General features: G+C 35.9%; 1 protein-coding gene across 1 annotated transcript in view; it reads right to left on the minus strand.

Moving 5' to 3' along the window:
* LOC143577047 (uncharacterized) overlaps nucleotides 1-23,813 on the minus strand; it is a 55,585-nt gene extending 31,772 nt beyond the window's left edge. The window contains exons 1-4 of the mRNA XM_077060993.1: nucleotides 23,480-23,813; nucleotides 23,276-23,377; nucleotides 22,651-23,120; nucleotides 21,975-22,084 (exon numbers count right to left, since the gene is read on the minus strand). Of these exons, the coding sequence (XP_076917108.1) occupies nucleotides 21,975-22,084; nucleotides 22,651-23,120; nucleotides 23,276-23,377; nucleotides 23,480-23,813 (1,016 nt within the window). The remainder of the gene's footprint in view (nucleotides 1-21,974; nucleotides 22,085-22,650; nucleotides 23,121-23,275; nucleotides 23,378-23,479) is intronic.
* Between the last annotated feature and the right edge of the window lie 1,109 nt (nucleotides 23,814-24,922).

The following is a 24,922-nucleotide window of genomic DNA, read 5'->3' on the forward strand; positions in this document are numbered from 1 at the left end:
TTCCCGTATGGGCAACCCATCAGGGTCAAAGCGGACAATATTGGTGATACGAAAGGCCGGGGTGTTACAGGTGGTATCAGAGTCAGGTTGTGCCGTTCGGGATGATGGGACACGCCTTATCGAGGACGATGAGTCCAAAGGGGGGTTGTTTGTAACACCCTTGGCAAACACAACATCGTCCCACTCTTAGGAAAATACCACATCGGCCGTGGACAAGAGAGATCCTTGGTTCATAAGTAAATGTCTTGCCTCTTCAATCACCAACACGTTTTGGGCTTAGTTGGCTATCGAGCACATGAAAACTCCACGGTTAAGCGTGCTTAGATGGAAGTAGTACTAGAATGGGTGACCACCTGGGAAGTCTCTACTTGGGCAACCAAAAACAAAGCTGTGAGTTCCCGGAAAGGCAACCCATCGGGGGCAAAACAGACAATATTGGTGGTACGAGAGGTCGGGGTGTTACACTATATGCTTTAAAGAACATTTCGCCCTGCAACCTTCGCATATATTATTAGGGAGTGCAACCCTTCATACTTTGCCATACAACCTTATATTCGTACAATTATATAAATGCATGCTTAACACATTCATGTTCAACGCTTACTTCAACCAATCAAGAGTATGTTCATAGTCCGCCGTCTATACCTATATTGAAGGTCGTGAACACATACAAGGTCCACAGTTGTTACCTATGTTCACAATTCATGGCACGTACGAGGTCCGCAGTCCTTCCCTATACCATCATACATTAACAACACGTACAAGGTCCACCGTCATTCCCTATGTTGTCACATATATCATTGCACGCACGAGGTCCACAGTCCTCCCCTATGCTAACATATTACATGTACAACACGTATAAGGTCCGCAATCCTCTCCTATGCTAACACCTATATCTACAGTCCTTAGCTACGTTGACGTTTATCATCTATATCAAGTATAAGGTCCACAATCGTTAACTACACTATCACATGTCATGTCTATGCCCAATAGAAGTTAAAGGGATTTGCCATCCTAACTTACCATGTCAACCGTAAGGTCCACATTCTTATAGCGTACCGCATAATATATTTATATATATATATATAATAGGTGTACACGTTCTACTTGCCAAATACATTACTAATCAAGCAATATATAATACTAAACTACTACATTGAGTATGCACACAGTCTCGAAAACTTAAACAAAGAAAAGAGGCTATAAACTCACATTTGTCATGTTCCATTCTGAGTTAACGGTAATACCCCTCTTTAGTTGTGCACAGCTAACTGACTAACTGTGTAATAATTATATGTATCAATTAAGTACTTCTACTATATCATACGTCTAGGTTAGTGAAACCCCTTGCTAACAAGGGTCCGGGGGCAGCGCCCCTGGCAGAGGGGTTCTAGGGGCGGCAACCCCTAGCAGAGTCCAAGGGGCAGAGCCCCTAGCTGGGGAAACCTCATCAGAAAACTGAAGTTCAAATCAATTGAAACGAACTTATACGTTATATAACATATACGTTGCATACGACCAACATGTGCATCGTACATGTTACAAACATATACGCCGCATATACATATACGCTCCAAACTGCAGGTCTGGTTATTTTAACGCGTTTTTAGGGTTTTTCCGTGTTTCCAGCGCCGTCAAATCAATCGAATTGAACTTATACGCTATATAACATATGCGCCGCATACGCCCAACATGTGCGGCGCATATACATATACGCTCCAAATTGCAGATATGGTTATTTTAACGTGTTTTTAAGGTTTTTTCGCGTTTTCGGCGTCGTCAGCCGTCGTGTTTGGCTGGAATTTGATTATCTTTGACCTAGGTAGACTCGATTGATTTATATCCAAGATAAGGTGACCTTTAAGCTCGTTTAATCACCTGATTCGTTCTAGATATAGATTCAAACGGCTCAAACGACGCCCCGGGGCTGTGATGTCAGGTTCTATGGTGTTGGGTCAACTGAGATAAATAATATTCTACATTCGCTTCAAAAGATTGAGCGATGTAGAGAGCGTTTGGCTTAATTGTGTGTTTATTAATGCGTAGGATAAGGTGAAGAATGAATATAAATCAAAGGGATGTAGAGTTTTAAGGGTTTATATACCCTAGGCCCATGAATCCTTAAGTCCATTACTTCATTAAATCCATATTTCTTTTAACTAAGACCATATTCATTAAGCTCCTCATTAATTATTAGTTAAATAATAAGGCCTAAATAACCTAAATAAAAATCACCATAATAGCGAGCGTTTTTTTATCTTTTATACGAGTACAATAGTGCTATAAAAAATATAAAATATTGGGTTTTTACAAATTGTGTTTTGCAAAATTGTGTATTATAAAATTGTGTTTTATCAAAGTGTGTTATACAATTGTGTTTTTCATAGTGTTTTCCATTGTGCTTTTTCCGACAACAATTTTTCGGCGAAATTTTCCAGCGAAATCCGGTGACTTTTCCGGCGAGGTGGTGGCGCTGGGTGACAGTAGAGTAGCGGTGGTTGTAGAAGATGAGTGAAAATGTAAATGAAATTTAAAATAAAATTAAATGGGTTTTTAAAATTAAATTAGTAGACCAAAATATCATTCTTCCTAATCTTCCTAAAAAAAATCAAACTTACGATATGAATCTAACGTTTTTTATACATACATTAATGACATAAAAAACAAATTCCATACATTTATCATTCAATTAATTTATTCAAGTGTGTATCGTTTAGTTTTTAAATTTATTAAATACATTTCTTCGATTATTAAGTTATTTTTATTGTTTAAATTCAAATAACTTTCATTCTTAACCACTACTTTCTCGATCTAAAGATCAACACTCATACCTATATATCTATCTTAGACATTGGTCTTTTTTAGCATAACATCACCTCTTAAACATGTTTACGTGCATCATGACAATACTTTAGTAATGTCAAAACTTTTAATAATTATCACTATATAGAAGACAAATAATTAATGGCTTGCTAAATACACCCTAACCTCATTTTCATACCATGCATCTTGGCGAAAACAATAAATAAAAACTAGTTTTATGTATTTATATATATATATATATATATATATATATTGTTTATTCCTTAAATTGATGAAATATTACTGATTTAGCATGACGATGGTGAAGGGCAACACGTTTTTTTTAAATGAAAATGAAAAGGAGGTGAAATACGTTTAACATAACTCATATTTAAATACGAATTATATAAACCCATTTAAAAGGGATGACATATGATTTTACTCGCACCATTTTGAACTATTGGGGTTACACTATATGAAAGTTCTTAACACCTCCAATTACAGTGACAGACTCTTCGATCTGAGCAGCTTCCCCAAGCTTCAAATCTGCGATGCCAAGCCTTACACCATTCATCGCATTTGGCATCGGTACAAAAAGGGTCAACAGTAACATAGTTATTGCATACCTCATTATGTATCTTCATCTTATTCTCACTGACTGCTGTCCCTGCACTATTAATCTCAGCACCTAATAACCAATGACACATTTCATAATTCATATATGTTAAAAGGAGCTTATAATAAAGTTAAAAATCACAATTAATCCATACAAGCTTTTGAATGAAACATATATTTACCTGTTTGTGTCAATACTAGGACAACTAGTAAAACGGATAAAACCATGCTATTAATAAGCTTCATGCTTGTATTTTGCTACTCTATATTGTAGTTGAAAAGTTTTGTTTACATAGTTAGGTTTTTATTGGAGTTATAACCATAATAAGAATTAATTATATGAATATGTATGTATGTACACAATATCTTTTACATTTAGTTAATTAAACATAAATATCTTTTCATTTAATATATATACGATATATATTTAATGAAAACTCAAGTGAGTTAAAGAAACCCACTAATTTTCAACTACAATATAGAGTAGCAAAATACAAGCATGAAGCTTACTAAATACAACATGTGCTTCATATGGTGTCACATCAACTTATTATTCTTAACCCTTCAAAGTTAATTTGTCCATTAATTTTGAAACAAGTATCTCTTTATTAATGATTTCTTAATTTCTGTTCGATATTTGATAAAAAAAATAATAAATTGAAAGAGTTCTACCACCTATAGCATGACTAACGGGCAATACACAATTCATATTCTGGATTTTTTTTATTAATACAATCTTAATATATTAACTTTATAGTCAACATTTTGTTTCTTTTTGTGCCAACTATTTTCTTTAATATATTAATGAGAAAATCACTGTTTTAGTCCCCGTGGTTTTTAGGTAGAGTCACTTTTCATCTCTGATAAAAATTATCAATTGTTTAAATCCTCGTCATTTAAAAAGTGCACCATTTTCGTCCCACTGTTAAAACGGCTGTTAACATGATGTTTAAAATCAAGGGTATATACGTAATGTTGCACCTTAAATACATTTACATTAGAATAATATAATAACATCTTCCCATTCACCGGATTTTCCCATTCTTCGTCGTTCTACACTTCCCATTTGCCGGATTTTAAGTCGGATTTCTCATTTCTGAGACATTTTTGGCTCCAATAGAAGATGATAGTGATGGTCGGCTGGTGTCTGGTGATGGTGATGGGATGATCGCTGGTGTCTGGTTGTGTCTGGTGATGGTGACGGGATGGTCGGCCAGTGTCCGGTTGTGTCTTGTGATGGTCGCTGGTGTCTGGTGATGGTCGCTGGTGTTCGGTTGTGTCGTCTGGTCGTTGATGGACGGTGTAATCAAGTGAAGAAGGGATGCGAATTAGGGTTCAATGATAATCAGTGATGATGGTTGGTGTCTTACACATATTATACTCAAGAAGGGGCAAAATTGTAAATGCCTACATTTTGGATGGAAAAACTAACGTGAAATTGACGGAGGGACGAAAAATGGTTCACTTTTTTAAATAACGAGGATTTAAACAGTTCATTTTTTTTATTAGAGACGAAAAGTGACTCCGCCTAAAAACCACAGGAACGAAAACAGTAATTTTCTCTATATTAATTTTATAGTCAACATTTTGTTTCTTTTTGTGTCAACTTTTTTCTTTGTACTTTATAATATGTCATTTTGTGTAAGTTACACAACGTATTAGGGTGTCTGAACATAAAAATGGGTGTTTAAAGATAGGAGATCTCACTTAACAAAATTATCTTTTTGTTGATCTTTCAAAAAAAATTACATACGTCGTAATTGTTGACTTTTATTCAAAATATGAATCGACATTTCGAATGATACTTAAATGCTTAAGAATATATTTTTTTGCATTAACTACCGAAGTGAATTAAAAACCTACTTAAAAAACTAACTCACATTTACGTGCCTACTACACGCCATCGTGAGTAAAAGGTGAAAGACATCACGTCTTAGGTGCTGTTTGTTTACATCTTAATGGAACCATTCATATGTAAACATCTGATTCATTCAGACTTCAGGCTGTTTGATTCCAAACATAAAAACATCTGAATGATTAAAATTAGGTTTGAATCATTCAGACTTGTTGTTGCTGAATGGGACAGAGGCTCATTCAGACCTGACTCATTTAGATCTGAATGAACCAACTTTACTTTACTTTTTCCCCACTTAGAGCATTCCCATCCCATCCCCCATAATTATGTGAGGGGGATTGGTAAATTATATGGTGGAGTTTTGAATGATTGTGAGTGTAAATTATAGGGTGGAGAGAGAAATGTAGTGATTTTTTGTAAATTTGGGGAAATATTTGGGAATATTGTTTGCCCCTATTTATTTTCTAATATTTGTTGGATTGGTTGTGAGTAGAGGAGAGAGAAAACTGTAATGATAAAAGTATAAAATATATTATTTAATTAAACAAGAAAGAGAAATGTAGTGTGTTGTAGTGTAATTATAGAGATGGGGATCGGGGATGGGATGTGAATGCTCTTACATAATGGTAACATAATATCTTACATCTAACGTGAAAGTAAAAAACAATCATTATTATGAGTAGACTTTCTATTTTATAATAAAAACATGGGTGCTACTAAACCTCCCCCCCCCCCCATACATTATTTTTACTAAATAGACACCCCCTTAACTTATTAGATAAATTACTATTACCTCCTAACATTATTTATATACATATTAGTCCCTATAACATTTTTTTCACTTAATAATCTATACTACATATATCAAATTAAAAACTATCAACTATTACTATTAATTTATTTTTTTAGTATTAATGTTGTAAATATTTATAATATCTTTTTTTATATAATTTTAATAGTATATATATATATATATATTTATAATATCCTTATTTTACCTCTTTATCTTTTACAAAATAAACCTGAAACTCGAAAACCAAAAACCCTAAACCCTAAACTCGAAACCCTAAACCCGAAACCCTAATCCCTAAACTCGAAACCCAAAAACCTAAACCCTAAACCCGAAACCCTAAACTCGAAATCATAAAAAAACGCAACTTGTAAAAAAATAATATGAAATCCTTATTTTTGTGCTAATTTGATAATTATATGATTTCAAGGGTTAATATGAAAATTGATTTATCAAAGGGGGAAGATGGGGTATGGCAAGCAACCAGGGGGGTACATTTAGCCTAACCCTAAAAACATACATTACAATTCAAGACATCCTAAGGAAAACAAAGTTAAAAAAAACATGAGTTGGATTTTCACTGAATTTAACAACAAAAAGAAATTAATTACTCGAAACTGAAATCCAAGGTAACTGAAGGAAAATTTTGTATAAGTTGTATTGCGGCGGTACATTAACATGAGTTTGATTGTCATGAGTTGAGTTCGTTAAGATACCTACACTACATTTAAAAAATCAGGATGCCAACGTTGAAAATAGGAGCAATACTAGTATAACTTATAATAACAAAAATTAACATATTAAGAAAATAAATACGGTGCTACCAAATTTTTTTAAATACTCGTATAACTTATAATAACAAAAATTAACATATTAAAAAAACAAATACGGTGCTAGCAACAATTTCTTTATAGAAAATATACTATAAAACAAAAATATATTAATTTGTACTGGCACAATACATTAAAAAAAACAAATTAGTGACTGTTCAATTTGCATCGACACTCGTATACGATGACAATAGTAGTTGGACTCCTATAGCTTATGATAAGAGAGATTAACATGTTTGAAAAGCAATAGTAGTTGGATTCGTATAGCTTATGATACAAGAGATTAACATGTCTAACCACTTCTTGGAAGGGAATTGTTAGAGTTGGAAAGAAAGGATAGCTAACTCAGCGATTTGTTGGTCCCTTTGAAATCCCCGATAGGGTTGGTCCTATTGCTTATAGACTCAAACTTCCTCTGTAACTCTCAATTGTTCACCCACTGTTTCATGTGTCCAACCTCAAGAAATGTCTTACAGAGGGTAATCTCCAAACATGTGTCGATGAAGTTTGTATTGATGAGACCATGCATTTTGTTGAAAGACCCGTTGAAATTATGGACCACAAAGACAAAGTCAAAAAACAAAGCCGAATACCGTTGGTTAAGGTTCGTTAGGAATCTAAACAAGGAGCAAAGTTTACTTGGGAGCGTGAATATCAAATGAAGTTGAAGTATCCTCATTTTTTCGCTACAGCTAACTCTCTAATTTCGGGACGAAATTCCCAATTGTAGGGGATACTATAACATTTTCGATCTTTCGTATTCGTATTTGTTTATCCGTTCTTGAATGTAATTCGGATCTTGATTTATTAATAAAAGTATGCATTCATAAGTATTTGAATGTGAATATTCATTTCATACCCTTCAAAATATTTAAACTTGTCATTTATTGCTTTAAATCTCTTAAAAAGGTCAAAAGGACATTCTAGGGACATCATGGACCAAAATTGACCAGAACATAGGCTGCAGAACACCCCCCCCCCCAACGCCATGCTGCGTGGGGAAGATGGCCTCACCTGGTCGCGTAGCACGACCAGGGTACTGGGTTTTAATGCAAAATCGCTTATTTTCTACCCAAATCTCGTTTTTAAGCTCCAAGAAAACCCATTTAGCCATGGTATATGTCCACTTTCATTTTACCCTTCGAAAAGAATCTATTTTTGTGTTTTATGAACCAATTTCGTTTTAATTACATTATTCAGTTACCTTAATCGAGTAATTTCTAAAACAATTAGTTATAATCTCTGCATTCTTAACCAAAATACATTCATAAACCCTAAAACCATTTGTCTCAGTTGTGTAAAGCAAAACCCACAAAATTCTTCTCCTTCTTTCATCAAATTCTTCAAGAATTGATCAAGTTCATACTCACTAAATTTGCCTTTCAAGTTCAAAACATCTTTGGCCATGTATTTCTCTCAATTCTAATCCACGTTTGGGTAAGTTGTCTTCTGCAATTTTGTTCACTTTTATTCCATAATCAATAAAACTCAATCTATTTATGAGACTGAGGGGATTTATCGGGTAAATTGGACTCCGTCCTGCTCAAGGGCACATTAGTCAATGATGTATATAGAAATATACATCTTTTCAGCATCAAATAATCTATCAAAACGACAACTTCTATCAAATAATATAGTCAAATATCTACTTATCTTGTTTAAAATGTATTTTTCAGGTGAATCCAAGACTCAAACGAAGAAACGAATGAAAAGCCAAAGAAAACTCAAAGAAAACTCAAAAAAACAGCAAAACACGCCCCCATGCTTCATGGAACACGCCCCATTCTTTCATGTGCTAGTAAAGACAAAAATCTACAAGAAAAGACAAAATATTGGGCAGCTAGACACGGGGCCGTGCCTCAGGGGACATGGGGCCGTGGTCACCTTTCCGAAAAGACAAAAGAAAATATAACAGACACCCAAAACACGGGGCCGTGCCTCTTGAAGCACGCCCCCTCTGTGGTGAGTCATCATGTACGATCTGACAGAGCATTAAAAGCGAGCGGACAGATGGACATGGGGGCGTGCCTCATGGAGCACGGGCTCGTGCCTGATCCTCCCGACTGCCTATAAATAGTGGTGCATGTTGCATTCATTAAATATGCTTGAATAGAGTTCTATATGGGTTTCTCTTATAAAAACGCCTACTTTACACTCATATTGAAGGCCTTGTAGAGAGTTTGAAGGCTTGGAGATTATCATCATCATCATCATCCATCATCATTAAAGAAGGAATATTTATCCATATTTGGTTAGATTGCCCTAGTTTGATCATGTGTTTGTTATCTTCATATCTTTTAATGTCAATAACCATGCTCATTTTGAGCTAAACTCCATTCACCATCTAATTTCTACGGATAAGCTTTGTCTTACTTGATGATTATACTAAATATGTGATTTAGTTTAGTAAAGTACATGGTTATTTTGCAATTATCCTTTGATGACAAGTGTTTTATCACTTTAACTCAACAAATCAAGGTTGATGATTAACAATCATTCATGGTTCACTTATGTTCTTGGATAGTAGAATTGGTAAAAAGAATACTTTGGTAACTTATTCAAGATGAAACATGGATCCTTATATTATACATACAAATGATGAGATATAAGCTATGATCAATTTCTCTGGTGTTAATAATTCTAAAATAACATTGTTAAACCGATTGCTTAGGTTATCATACTAGTTAAAGAAATCATATGTTAAAGGAATGTGTAATTATAACCTATTTAAATCAACCAAGGGAAGGTTACGAGATAAACTATAACCACCCGAAGTTGTTAGAATCGGTATTTGAGAAATCGAAGTCAATCCTAATCTTTCTACTTTACTAAACTACTTGCCTACTTAAATTGACATTCTCGTGGTAAACATGAAATTAAGCAAGGGCCGACTTGAAAATATGCATGATACTTTCCTTTATGTCATTGAATATGTTCACTTAGAAATGAGGGGCTATTCTATCATATATAATTAAGGCAAGTTTATCACATATTTACATTATAATCATCAAGGAAGAATGAAGTGGATTCTTGATCTTAGATGGTAAACTTCATATAATTGAATTTCTCATTTAGAATTTATGTTATTGTTCACCTATATTATATATATGTGTGTGTGTGTGTGTGTGTGTGTGTGTGTGTGTGTGTGTGTGTGTGTGTATTATTATATGAAAGTTTTAAAAATCACCTCAAAATGATTAAACTCTCTGATTGAATTAAAACGAAGATTTATTATTAGAAATATTTGAGTCCACGAATCGATACTTGGTTCTTACCAATACTATTCTACATATACGATAGGTACACTTGCCTGTTTTGTGTGTCTTTAGTCTTAGTAGAAATCACTTTTATAAATTTAAAGCATGATCTTGTGTGAAAGCAACATTCCAATCCCTTTATACTTTTTTAACCGCACGCACAACACACATCAAGATTTTGGCACCGTTGTCGGGGACACGGTTTATTTTTAAAAACGATCCAAGTTTTAATTTAATCATTGTTTATTGTATAAATTTTTAACTTTTATTTTATTTTTTTTACTAACTACTAGATTAAAAGTTTCTTATTTTAAGGCTAGCCTAACCTTTACTTTAGCTTAAATTTAATTAACTTTTAGTTTAGTTTTAAATAGCCTAAATTAGATTTTTGATTATATTTAATTAGTTTAAATTTGATTTAATCCCATGTATGTCCTCTACATTCGGACCTGAGCATGTTTCTCCAATTTCTGAACCTGAACGACTCTTTCGCAGAAGAATACGCAAACGGACAGCAGAAACCGCTGAAACAATCAAAGACGAATCAGTAGACGCCACGACATTAGAAAAAAATCAAACCAAAGAAATGATGGCAGCACCAAACGATGAACCAAAAATGAATCAGTATGCCAAGCCAACCCTCGAAGGCTATGTCAATGGAGTGGCTCCATCCGAAATCACCGAAAATTTCGAAATCAAATCAAGCACCATTCATATGGTGGAACATTCAGTTAAATTTCACGGTCTCCTCGACGAAGACCCTCTTTCTCATATTTCTCGATTCTTACGAATCTGCGGAACCTTTAAAATTCAAAACTGTTTAGAAGATCATATCAATCTTAAACTCTTTTTTTTTCTCTCTAACGTGACAAGCCTTAGAATGGATAGAATCCATTTCTTCTGGTTCCATCACCAACTGGGACCAGATGGTTGAACAGTTTCTCCTCAAATACTTTCCGCCTGATAAAACTGCAAAGTACCGAGCCAACATTACCGGATTCTGGATCGATGATGATGAATCGCTACACACAGCATGAGAGAGATACAAAATTCTTCTGAGAAGATGCCCACACCATGGACTGAGCATATGGTACAAGTACAAACTTTCTTTGACGCACAATCCAGTCAAAACAAAAAGGCCATCGACCAAGTCACCGGTGGAGACCTAGAATCCAAATAACCTAACGAAGCATTTAAAATCATGGAGAAGGCATCAAAGAAGAGTTTCGCTGATAACCCGCCAAGATCTACACCGACACATAAAGGAATGCACCACGTCGATTCCATCATTCTTGTCACCGCACAGCTTGAAGCACTTTCTAAAAAGTTCGAGCAACCTCAACCTGAACTATCAAAAACCAAGATCACCTGTGATACCTGTGGAGAAACACATAAGATAAGTGACTACAAACAAGTCCTTATGGCTACGGAAGAAGTTGACTTCATCGCACGTCAAAACAATGCTTTCAGCAACAACTACAATCTAGGATGGAGAAACCACCTGAACTTCAATTGGAAGGACAGAGGTAACACTTAAACCCTACCCAATTGTAAGAGGGCTATTGGGCACGTGTTCTTAGACAAAAGGAAAAAATATGTAACTGAACTGACTAAGGAATTTCTAGCTTCGTTCTCGATTAAGACAGAGGACTTGTATATGTGGGACGACGAGGCTATCTAGTTTAGAATCTTTGAAGCATGGTATAACACTTCGATCACGCAACTGAGGGTTGATATGGGTATTTATAAATTTGAGGAAACCAACTCTGCTTTATGGTATGAACCAGGAAGTACCACAATACAAGTATGGGAACAGCTGAGCTATGGAGATGAAGAATATTATCCAAGCAGCACCGAGACCACGGCGTTATGCGACCCGCTGATGCGTTACATTAACCGCTTGTTGAGCCACACATTGACACAACGTGGCCAGAGAGAGGGGGTTGTGGGGTTAAGATATTTGTGGGCCCTTTATTACATCAAGAACGAGGTACCATGTAACATCACTTACCTGTTCTATCAGCAATTCAAAACAAATGCAAGTGCAAAAATTCCAAGTACCCCGATCTTTGGTGGTGCGATATATAAGCTTTAAAAAGCCTATGGTGAAGACCGAGAAGGAACACTAAGCCCGAATCCAATACCACTCGATCTCAACCTCTGTATCTGTATGCATATGGTCCAACAGATTGAACGAAACCCGCCACAATGGAGGTTTCAGGATGCCGTCAACCAGATCTAGGATCCTGAGGACCCCGCTGAGATGGTCATTCAGGACATACCTAAGAGGAGGACCGGATCGCCACAACGACAGACCCGCCGCCGCACTTATTATTTGCAGGGCGGCCCATCATCATCAGGAGACGGCCCCAGCCGTCTTCTCATAGCAAATACTCTTTCGAGGGGCTACATGAGCTCATTGACCATTTTCAGACTCAAACTACCGCTTCATTTGACATGTTATCAGGGCAGATTGTTGCTCCTGACGCACAGCGTGCCACAGAGTACACAAAGGCGAGGCGGGAGATTCATCAGCTAAGTGAGCGCATGGATCGGCAATAGGGACCTTTTGACCCTGAACATACGGGTAACTGACGAGTGACGGCGATGGTAGGTCTGGGTATGGGCATGGGTTTGGGTAGTAGTAGTTGATGACATTATTATTATTATGTTTGTCTGAGACAATTTCATTTGGTTGTTTGTTTGATGTTTGTTATGGCCGGGTTTGCCGAGACATTTGACTATGGACTTATTTAGCCCGTGTGGGCAGGGTATGGATGATTCTATACCCAATTTTCAGTACTATTATGATTTGGTTGAATGTTGGTTATATGCAGTTTTTATTATTTAGGTATACTACAGGAAAACGAATGAAAAATAGGGTACGCTCTATTGAAATTTCGATAGCCCAAAGGGAAGTTTCTTTCCTTTAACCCACCATACTCCATATGAAACTTTTTATGAATCTTTTCACATTGAGGACAATGTGAGATTCAAGTGTGGGGAGGGGAATTACTTGACCAATAGCTTGCTCAACCAATTTTAAGATTCTCTAATAAACAAATATTATTGTAGCAAACAAAGACTATTTTTGTGACAAACCCAAAAGAAATCCAAGAAATTTTTTGCAAATAACCAACTAAAAATCTACTATAACCAAAAAAGTGAAAAAGGTAAAAAGAAGTTTTGTAATATTGAGAATAAATATATGCAAAATATGGCGTTTATACTCAATCCCTCCGATAATGTGAGATAAACCTCATGCCATATAAATATTTTTCGGAAGCTTTGAGTGAGTCATATATTTCGTGTGATTTAGAACTTGTCGCAAGTGTTCATTTCAAGACCGCACGAAGCCTTTTATAAAGAAGAAGGTAATATTATCACAATTACCTCAAACCATTCTCCAAATTACAATACAAAAACCAACAACACCACTTTATCCCTCTCACCGGTAAAATACAACATTGGTCTTTTACCGGCATACCCTAAAGAACTGGAAATGCATTCTTTCGATTTCAATTTCCTTTGCTGCAATTTCGCAAAACTTAGGTTGCTTCCAGAACTTAGGGAGAGAATCTTACTCTTTAGCATTTAGTGGAGTTTCCAAAAGCGCCATGAAATTAAGAGCAAAAAGATATAAATGATGCTTAGGATGCGGAAACTGGTCCCACAAAGGAAGATGTAGAAAAAGTCAAACTCATTCTCAATATTAATATACCGAACTAATGAGGGTGTGGGCTATTAGGCTCAAAGCCGAACGATCCATTAGAGTTGGGAGTTATGTTCATAACAGAATTAAGGAAGAACTGATTCACATCCTCGACAAAACTAGTCTTGACGATATGACCTTAACAAGTCACTAGGTTTGTTTAAAAAAATCAGTAATCGGGAGAAAAGAGCTAACCATTGAAGACATCTTAAGACTCTCGACAAAATCAGCAGAAGTTATATTTACCATCCTCACCATCATTAACCTAAACCCTTGAACCACCACAAAACACCAAATACATACACTCACAAACCCTCCACAAAGGTGGAGAATTGAACTTGTTACTAGCTTATTTATCACATGTCAGATTTTGGCTAAGAGTGTTCACATACATACATCACAGGTATGGTCAGATATAAAACCGAGTGTGAGTGAACATTGTGAGAACGTGACGTTTTGCATAAACATAAACTCATAAAAACAAATCACCTTTTTATATATCACTACGCATATTCTTATGATTTAAGGCTGGTTATTTTGTTCCCATTTTCTTGGAACTCTTTTGGGGATGTTTAAGCTATGGTCCTAACTTTCTATTTTTAGAGAATATTTATAAGTAGCTTGCTTGAGGACAAGCTGTAAGTCCCGAATCTGGATCACTACAATATGATATCAACTAAACGAGTATTAGTGCGGAAAACTAACACTCGGTGATTCAAGAACACAAATAAGAACAATAAACGTAACACGGAACTGCTTCAAAACACACGTATATTATTGACTACGTCGGGTGCTTAAGCACTTACAAATACTTGATAATAATATGAATGAACACGATGTAATACTCCAAATTCACACGATTATATTATTAAACCATCTGGTACACGAGATTACACAAATCGGTATTGCTCTCTAGATGGTGGCTCTCAAAGTGTTCAACAACTACTCACCAACTGATCAACCTAAACCCTATACAAGTATTCTCTATATATATGGAAGCTGACAATCAGGCCCAAAGTAAAGCCCAAAGCCCACCGAGATCCCTAAGTGATCTCGGTTTACATACATCGCCCAACACTAAACCCAATAAACATATAACTAAGTACAAACCACCAAATATGGACCCAACAATCTCCCCCTTGGTTTGTAGCTTCGTTCTTGTTTATTTCACTTCAAACTAGCCTAACCGAAATCCATAAGGATTTCGGTATTACACCAATGCAATTCTTCAACTCGTCTTCATTTGCATCACTTTAGTCTTGATCATGTCGTGGCCTTTTGATGTGCGTCAGTCTAACCAATTTATGACCCAACAATCTTGCCCTTAGATTGATGCTTTCAAGATCTTCAGAATCTTTACTAGAACATAATCAGCAACTTCAGTGATCAGCAACTTCAGCATCTGCATCCAATACTCTACCATCTCCCCTTGAACATGATAGCATCATCCACTTTGAGTCTCAGATACTTCATATGCTTCCGTTGCAAGAAATCAGTCTTGAAAGAACAATCAACTTTGATAGAAAGATCAACCAAAATATTTTGAAAACAATTAAATAAAACAAAATAAGACAAACATATTTTTGTAATTTTCTTATTTTTCTAATTTTTATGATTTTCTTGAAAAGACTTGAAATGAGATCATACCAGCTAAACCAACTATAACACAATAACCGATATCAGATTTCATTAACTGAATGCAAATTTTAAAACGATTTCTCAACACATTTGTTTCGAAAAGAGTAATCAAGAAGTAAAAAAATAAAATAAAATAAAACCAAAAACAACAAATAAAACAAATTTAATCACCCGGTCTTCTTGTAATTTAGCTAAAAATTGGGATCAAATTTCAGTTTTTTGATAAAAATGCCGCCTTTATGAAAAGATCCAAACATGGAATCATATTGTTTAAGGTACTTTCACAAAGATTCATGTTCAGCGTTATTATGACATCAAGAGACAGGTTGATGGCGTGTATCCCATACTTAGCATGATTTTTCATCGTATCAGTGATATGATTAAGGTTTAGTTCGGCATAAAGCTTAGATGGACATCACTTATGGACCTGTGATGCATCCTATCTCTTCTCAAAGCTTATTTGGTTTTCCCCAGATCACCTCGATTTGACTTTGACCCACTGGATTTGGTTTAAAAACTTTTAATGACAGAACTTATTTATTTGATTTTTCTTATCAAATTTGCAAACATATTTGAGGTTGAACGTTGGACTTACAGTTTAATTAACAAGCCTTTCATTCGGGATGTTAAAGGACTTATATAATTGTCTCCACCCCTGTAGTTCTGTTATTAACCCTCATGTTTGTATTTTACTTAAAAGCTTGTGAACATTTATCAACTTTTGGTTGATTATATATTTAAAGTAATTTTGTTCACATTTGTTCTTTGTCATTCTCAATAAGATACTTCATTTTGGGGACCAAATACCAATGGGCTCGTGTATGACTGGGTAATTGCTTTTCTGCCTATCATTCGGAGAGATGTATATGGAGACATGCACATGTCTTCAAAATGACTCTCCACATTAAGTTCAACAAGTTTAGTTTATATCACTTTAACGTTTACGCATCGTGGAAAGTACCATACACATCAATGACTGTTATAGAGCCTTTTAAGCTTAATAACTTCACCCGTTAGGCACACAGAAACAATTTATCTATCACTTTCCAAAGGTTGGATCAATTTTCATTTGAAAATATTTTAGAGCTTCTAAAAAGCTGTTAACTGAATAGTAATATCACTTCCCAGAAGACACAGAAGACACACATGTTAAGAACTCAGTCACCCCGGTCACTCTTCAGTTTTAGGTAAATGGCTATCCCGTATGACCACTAGTGGTTAACAAGACCAAAACACATATGAAACTACGTGTCCCTCCAACTTGAATTACCGACATAATTTTAAGTGAAAGAATTTAAAACACAAAAACACATCACAATTGCCCCGGGTGCTTTCAGTCGTTGGGTAAATGGCTATCCTGTGAAACTACAAGTAGAACACCGGACCAACCATATACGAATATATGTCCTTCAGACTTGAGCAACCGGCATAATTTTAAGCGAGAGTGAAGTTTGAAAGACATAGACAAAACTTTTATAAATTAAAGTTTTTATTTTTAATATTATTTTTAACACACACACACTCTTTTTGAATTTTTTAATTTTCTCCCCCTAAATTTGTGCAAAAATTTTGACTGAAGGGAAAAGTTTTATGTACAAATTTAACCTCAAAAAGACTCAATCGTCTAAACGTAATATTTAATAAAAACTTTTATGAAGTATGATAGTCAGCCAACTGATGTAATATCATTTCTCATGCACGTTCAAGTCATTTTCTCATTTTTGGAAAACAAAATACACTATACTTGAACATCTTTTTGTATATTTTTATTATTATTATTATTATTATTATTATTATTATTATTATTTTTATAAACATTTAAAATTTTAAAATCTTTTTGACTGATCAATCTTTCATGCCAAAGTGATACGATTACCTTTTATCTTCAAGACATCATCTTTCCATTTGTTACAATCTCCCCTAGGAATAAGCTTGTTTTGAGATTCTGCATCCTTGCGAGTTGAATGTCTGGAACAAACCTTTTAATATGCAATGTATTCCCTGATTTGTTCCTACACACTTCAAGAGCAAATTAAAAATGTTCTATCACCCTAACATCCCATCCAGGCAACAAATAATCCATTTTATGGTTTAAAGACTTAAAAACAATGGATATTTGCCATGTCATGTGCCTGGAACAACCCATTTAATAAACAATGAATTTGTGGTTGTTCCTACACGCATAGCGGGATTAGTTGGACATAGGAACCCAAGTCATAAATGTCTTGGGGTTCCCTTGAGCATCAGCATATGTGACCTCTTGCCAACTCATATCTTTCCCATCTTTAACAGAATCATTTGTTAATACAGATTCTGTTTGCTGAGTTTTGAGTTTCCAAATCTGTCTTGGTCTAGTGAAATTTGAAAGAACAGACTTTGGAGTGGAGCAATCCAAATTCGAATTCTTAGAACTCTCAACACTCTTTGATTCTGAAAATTTATTCTTCTTTTAACAGTTTCGAAATCATTTGAGTGCAAACCTGTCACATTAACTTTGAATCCTTGAGTATCTGTGACCCGTTGTACAAATACACGTGGTTTTCTAAAATAAGCATTTTGTTTAACCACTGGATTCTGTTGAAACCTGTTACCTTTCACATGAGGGGCTTGTCTATTAACAGCACGGTAGTGACACTCCTGTGCCAAATGCCCGCCTTTCCCACAGACGAAACACGCCTTCATCCTTCTTCTAAAGTCGACGGAAGCACTTGCCTCATGTTGGAATTCCTTCTTAGGAAAGGTTTTTCCATTCTTCTTGCCCCTTGGTATAGCCTTCTGATTTTGCTTGTAGTAAGGAACATATAGACGATGAACACAATTTCTGGCTATATGTCCTGGTGTGCCACAGTGGTAGCAGGTTTGTCTCTTGATATAAAAAGCACCCATTGATTTATCAACACATGGAGATCCGTAGGATCTGTGAGGACGAGACTGTCCTTGTTGTGCTGATTTCGTGCGTGCTTTCCCTTTGTTGCCACAACTCTGTGTATTATTATTAGTACAATTTTGAGTTGTGGTGTCATCTGAGTTTGATGACACATTAGAATGAGATTCATTTTCACTAGCCTGAACCCCTTTACTATCATAAGCAACATCATTTACTATATCTGCACATGAAGTAGAATCATCAAAATTGTTCACACATTTATAAACAGGCTTGATTTCTTCTAGGGATCCTGATCCAATAGTTTCAGATTGAACCTGTTTACCATACTTCATGTCTTTTATCTTTTCCTCTGGTTCTTTGGTGACAGGGGTAGGAACATAATTATGGTTGTAAGGTGGGGGAACTTGACTGTATCCTATTCCCTCACCTTCATTTTCCTTCCACCACAATTGGTTTTCAATCATTGAGTTAACTACTTTACTGGAACCATCGAATTTTTTAAAATCAAGTTCAGCCTTTTCAAACTTACTAGTTAGATTTAACATTTCTAACTTGGAAGCTTCCAGCTTAGCAGTTAACTCAACAATTTCTTGTTGGGCATCTAGATAATGACACCCTTTTATACTAAGATCAGACTTAAGTTTTTTAATATCCTTGTTTTGAGCTTCTATTTTGTCTAGAAAACCCTTTTCATTTTTCTTAAGTTTAAAATTCTCTGATTTTATTCTTTCCATATCTCTACTTAGACTATCATTATGAAGCTTATACATTTCTATTTTCTCACCACAATTTAAAGAGCATGGTTGAAAAACGAGTTGTGAAGAATCCATTGAGTAATTAATCAGATTAAACTAATTTTCCTGCCAAAATTTCTCGAAAAATATGATCGCCAAAATTCGCAAGAAAGATGTCCCGCTCAAAAGAGGCGTCCAGAAAAAATTTCGTTCTAGACAAAATTTTTTCGAATTTCCCGCCAAAATTTCGCCGAAAATCACCCCGAAAAAATTGTTTTTGCCAAAGTTTTCAAGAATGAATTTTTACTTATAAGGAGTATTATGGAAAAATTTCGTTCAAGAAATTTTTTCCCGCCAAAAATTTTTTCGACTTAAGTTTTTTTTTTTTTTTTTGAAGTGACCGAGAACTCCTTTCGCCGCAAATTAGGTAGCTCGAGAACTCAAAATATTTGCCAAGAACCCTTAAATGTTGACCGAGAACCCAAAGTCAACCGAGAACAGCTTGCTTTGACCGAGAACGTTGACCGAAAATTATAGTTTGACCGAAAACCCAGCTGGCCGAAAACTCTTGACCGAGAACACTTTAATCTGGCCGAGAACTCCTTGACTCTGGCCGAGAACCCTTGAACTTGGCAGAGAACACTTAATATTTGATGAAAACTCTTGTTATTGGCCGAGAACACCAGTTTTCTGGCCGAAAACAATGGTTTTGGGCTGAAATCTCTTAAACAAGGTAGAGGTTTATGTTTAATGACCGAAATCTCTGTGAAAACTAAAAATACCAGTAGAGAACTTCCAAAAAAATTTATGATCTTATTTTGGTAACAACTAAATCCCTGATTTTATGGGATTAAAATTGTTTCCAAATAAATAAATAAAAAATCTTTGACCAAATCATAGTTTTCTTCTTCTCCGATTATGAACTCGCCGGAAATCACCAACACCACCAAATCTTGATATCTTGAATCCGTTAATATCACAATAACGAGCCTGAATTCGTCTAAGGCTCTGATACCAATTGTAAGTCCCGAATCTGGATCACTACAATATGATATCAACTAAACGAGTATTAGTGCGGAAACTAACACTCGGTGATTCAAGAACACAAATAAGAACAATAAACGTAACACGGAACTTCTTCAAAACACACGTATATTATTGACTACGTCGGGTGCTTAAGCACTTACAAATACTTGATAATAATATGAATGAACACGATGTAATACTCCAAATGCTTAAGCACTTAGAAAGACATGTTGATTATCTAAACAAGCTTTCTTGTGTTTAACAACTTTGCCCGATTCAGCCTTCAACGCAGCCTGACCCACAACAAACCCACGGTCCCTGAGCCCAACAAGAGGAGACACTCCTGTAAGATCCACACAGGCGTGTTTCCCCCCTGCCCACCCAAACACAAGAATATCATCTGGTCGTAAAGTAGACCTCCCTTCAATAGGATCCGTGAGAAAGTTAACAGGGGCCTCCTTTTTAGCAGAAATCCCTGCCCGTTTAAGAACATCACACAGAACATCCCTAACCAGATCATGTCTGTATTTAAAGCCAGGCAATTCTTTGCAATGCACCGCATGGTCACCAAAAGAATCCAAACAGACCTTGCGACAAATTGGGCAAGGTTCATCCGTCAGGAACATAGGGATCATTAACCGGTACTTAAGGATAGCCCGATACTCCAAACCCGACATACGTTGGCCTAATCCTTCAATGGGGATAGCCGTTAGAAAATCCTGAGCCCAAGGAGCCCGAAGGCATTCAAACACCGCCTTTTGGCGAGGGGATAGATCAAACTTCACTTCTAAACTCTTGACGATTCCACTAAATAAGGCACTCGCCACAACATGTTGGGCTTTAGGGGGGGGGGGGCGGTGTCCTTATTTGAAAATTAATATATAAAGTTGTTATAAATCAAGTTCCTTGGTCATTGTGGGAGTACAGTGCAAATGATAATTGAGAACTAATGCAGGATTCGAATCTACACGGGCACAACCCACGTAACTTCTTTTATACCCAGTAACCACTCCGGCAAGTCCATCAGATGGTTTTAAATTGCAAAATAGAATATACATGTTATTTTATAAAAATGCTAAAAAGCTGAGAGGTAACCTGGGCTACCCCAAACCACTACCTAGATCCGCTCCTGATTTGTAAAATGTCTTACATATTTAAATTGAAAACCTAGCTTGTAGACTAAGTTACAATATATATATATATATGAAACAAAATAATACATAGAAAAATTAAAACATTCATTTATTCTTAACAATTGTGTTATAGATATACACGAGCAAAAGAGAAAATACACGAGATATCAAAAACATTTAGAACTTTTAGCTTTGACGGTGGAAGTATTTCTTGTATTTTTTTAGCCTAAAGAGATACATGGCCTTAAATGTTACATAATGCGCCTCCTTAATAAAAGTGTGGTACTCCTCAATGTATATTGCAACGAGTACAATAGCAATTGCCGAGATTATATATGGCAATATGTTGTTACGATATAGAAGGAAAACACTAGAAAGAAAGGCGATGACCATGGTTCCTAAAGATGCCATAAGTGCATGTTGACCAGCCAGCCACCTGTCAATTAGTATTTCCTTGTGGTGTCCATGGCGAGAAGAGATGATGGATATGAATATGAGCATCGATGTTCCAGACAAGAGAAAGGATATGGCTTCCACTAGGATAAACCAAATGAAAGTTTTGTTTCCGCGGGATATAGGAAAACCATTTTGATCAAACCCGCCAGGAAGTGAATAAACTACTGAAAATCTTATGGTGCATACAAGCGCAGCGACCACCATTGATTGATTAATAGTTTCATATATCCAGTTTATACCTTTGGAAATCACATCCTTGTGGCCCATTAATTGTGAATTTTTCTTCAGGTGTATGGCCTGCTTTATTCTTCATTTGCCTATAACGAGGAGGGAGTGTACTCTCTACTTCCTACAAGGAATATTAATTTGTACAATCGATTAACAAGAAGACATCATTAGTCACTAAATCATCAAATGCTTAACTACAAGGTATGTAGAAAAGAATTATGCAAAATAACTAAAGCAATAAACACCAATGAACAAATATGAATATATGCAAATAAGAGCTGACCCTATAATTGTAATAGTAAGATTAAGATCCCGACTCATCTGTAAATTTAAGAGCCCCATACATGTACAGCACCACCCGTCACACCTTGGGAACAGATTTCGCCCGAAGCATCAAAAATGATCACCCATGACTTCTGTGTACATAATTGCACACTAGCTCCTCAACACTGGGCCAGTACACTATATTAGCTTATGTCTTCAATATATGTAGTTATTAATCCATACATTCTTATGAATCTTATAACACCAATAAACCTTGACCTAGACTCCTCGAGGTAATATCCAAGGTGTATGCAATGTGCATCAGTCAACCAAGTGTTCGTGGGTTCAAGTCCCAACCAGGACATGTAAACAGTACTAGTCTGCTTAAAGCAATAAACAACCTAAAGATTTGAAGAAGTTTACCTTGTACCAAAAATATTCACAAAGAACTTCATAAGGAGTAGTCTCTGAGTCATCATAAGCAATCTTTTCCGGCAAATTTCCAACCATATGCAAAATATTGTTGCCTTTATTGTCTGCGATGGAAATTATGAAATCCTTCATTGAGCCAATATTCTTTAATAGCTTGTAGACATCATGATGACGATGAGCAACAGCAATGTGAAAGATTGTTTGTCCGTCATCATTTCTTTGCCATATAAGATCAGGAAGCTCACGAATCAGCTCAACCAAAAATTGTTTGTTCATTTTTGCAGCAATAAATAGAATATGAGAAGGATATGTTTCCGTTTCATCTTTCATAATCATCGGGCCTCTAAGTATCTTATCAATCGTATCCGTTGGCTTTTCGGCTACCCTTTTCAAAAGTAATCTCAGTAATTGTACGCCCTTACTTTCCTTAGGTCTGGTCACCAAACCAGTGAACGCGCGATCTGCAAGTAACAATCAGTTAAGAAACCAGGTATATCGATGAACCAAAATTTAATATACACATAATTACTTGAAGACTATATATGAAATACTAGAAGATACTGAGTGTTCCTTGAAGGATGCTTATATGATTTGATCTGACTGATTATAGTCGAACTCGTAAACGCCCCAGTATTTTGAGCCAATACCTGCAGGACATCCCATACATGATTATCTTGAGGTAGTTTTTCGTTGTCCTCCAATATTCGTATTGCAACATCTACAAAAGGTTTGACAATCACTCGAATCAGTAGAAATTAAAAGCAACTAGCCATATTTGTGAATCTCATACACAGTATGCCTAACATGTTAGCCTCAATACATTTCAACAAAACCTCATTCCTGTGCTCTGTCCAACTCTCATCCTTCATTCTATCAGACAGATCATAGAGAAACATCACCATCTCATGCTTTCCGTGGAAAGCAGCCAGAGAGAGTGGCGTCATATTTTCTTTACCACATATTATTTGCAGTATCGGATGCTTCTCAACCATAATTTTGGCCATACCAACATATCCTGCAATAGCTGCTAAACAAAAGGCTGTATTGCCATCTTTATTCTTCAGTTTCAAGTCATCCGTACACATCATGTTCACAAGATAACTCACAAACTCTGTGTGTTGACTCAAGATTGCAACGTGCAGTGGCCTTTCCATATTTGGAGTGATACTATACCGTACCAAACATTCGTGATCCTGAAGGATAACTTTTGCAGCTTCCAAGTCTCCTTCAACTGATGCTCTATAGAGACGGTAGTTTTAAACGTGTCCAACACCAACTCATATGGAAGACTTCAAGAATCTTGGAGAGTATTTAATATAATAATAATAATAAGTTTATTATTATAGATAAGTTAGTCTTATCTTTAATCCTAACTGTATTTGGATTCAAATTGTGTATTTGAGTTAGTATAGGATTAGAACCATGGGTTTATATATATACCCTAGGTTCAATGTGTTAGTTAAATTATTAAAGTTTTTCTCGTTAGTCGTTTTCTTAATAAAAGAGTCGATCGTGTATTGATCAAATCCTCGTGTTCGTGTTCTTGATTCACCCGCTAAAAGTTTAACAAGTGGTATCAGAGCCAAGGGCTCGTACTAGGAAGCGGTTTGAAGAGCGGAGGCAGCCTCCGCCGGTGGGTGTGTCCGTCAGTGGAGGGCAGGCGTGAAAGAAAGTCTTGGGTTTGCTTGACACAAATTAATTTGTTTTATTATGGCCTAATTTGGTTGTCTTTTGTGAATTAATTGCAAGTCCACCGTATTCTATTGAATGCAAACAAGTATAACGGAATTTGCTTCTGACCTCCGTCTCTTTTGTATCAAGCCCACCAATAACTACCAATGGTTTATTGGTTGTACACAAGAAGATAATATGTTTGTGACAAGAAGGAATCAACAGTATGTGGTGTAACCGTTCGCAGCAAAACAATAATAATTGAAATTTGTATGATTGCAACAGGAGCTTGCAGCCAAAGTATTTTTTTGATTTTCTTTTTGTTTGATTGAAAGAAAAATATAATACTTGCAACTTTGTGCTCTCGTTTCGAGTTCGATTTTTCGGAACGGAACCGACCACAGAAAGTTTCCAATCAAAGGTGTGTCCGTGTTTCGATTTGTCGTAAGTTTCCGATCGAACAAAGGTGTGTCCCGGTTCTGATCGAGGTGAGTAAGTTTCCGATTTAAGGTGTGTCCGGGGTTCCGATCGTGAAGGAGTTGCGACCTGTTTGTCGGGTTAGTGATTGAACCACTGAAAGTCAAAGGAAGTG

This window comes from Bidens hawaiensis, unplaced genomic scaffold (genome assembly GCF_021521415.1).
Source record: "Bidens hawaiensis isolate Kalapana, Puna unplaced genomic scaffold, B.hawaiensis_p1.1 tig00028458_1, whole genome shotgun sequence".
NCBI lineage: Eukaryota > Viridiplantae > Streptophyta > Magnoliopsida > Asterales > Asteraceae > Bidens > Bidens hawaiensis.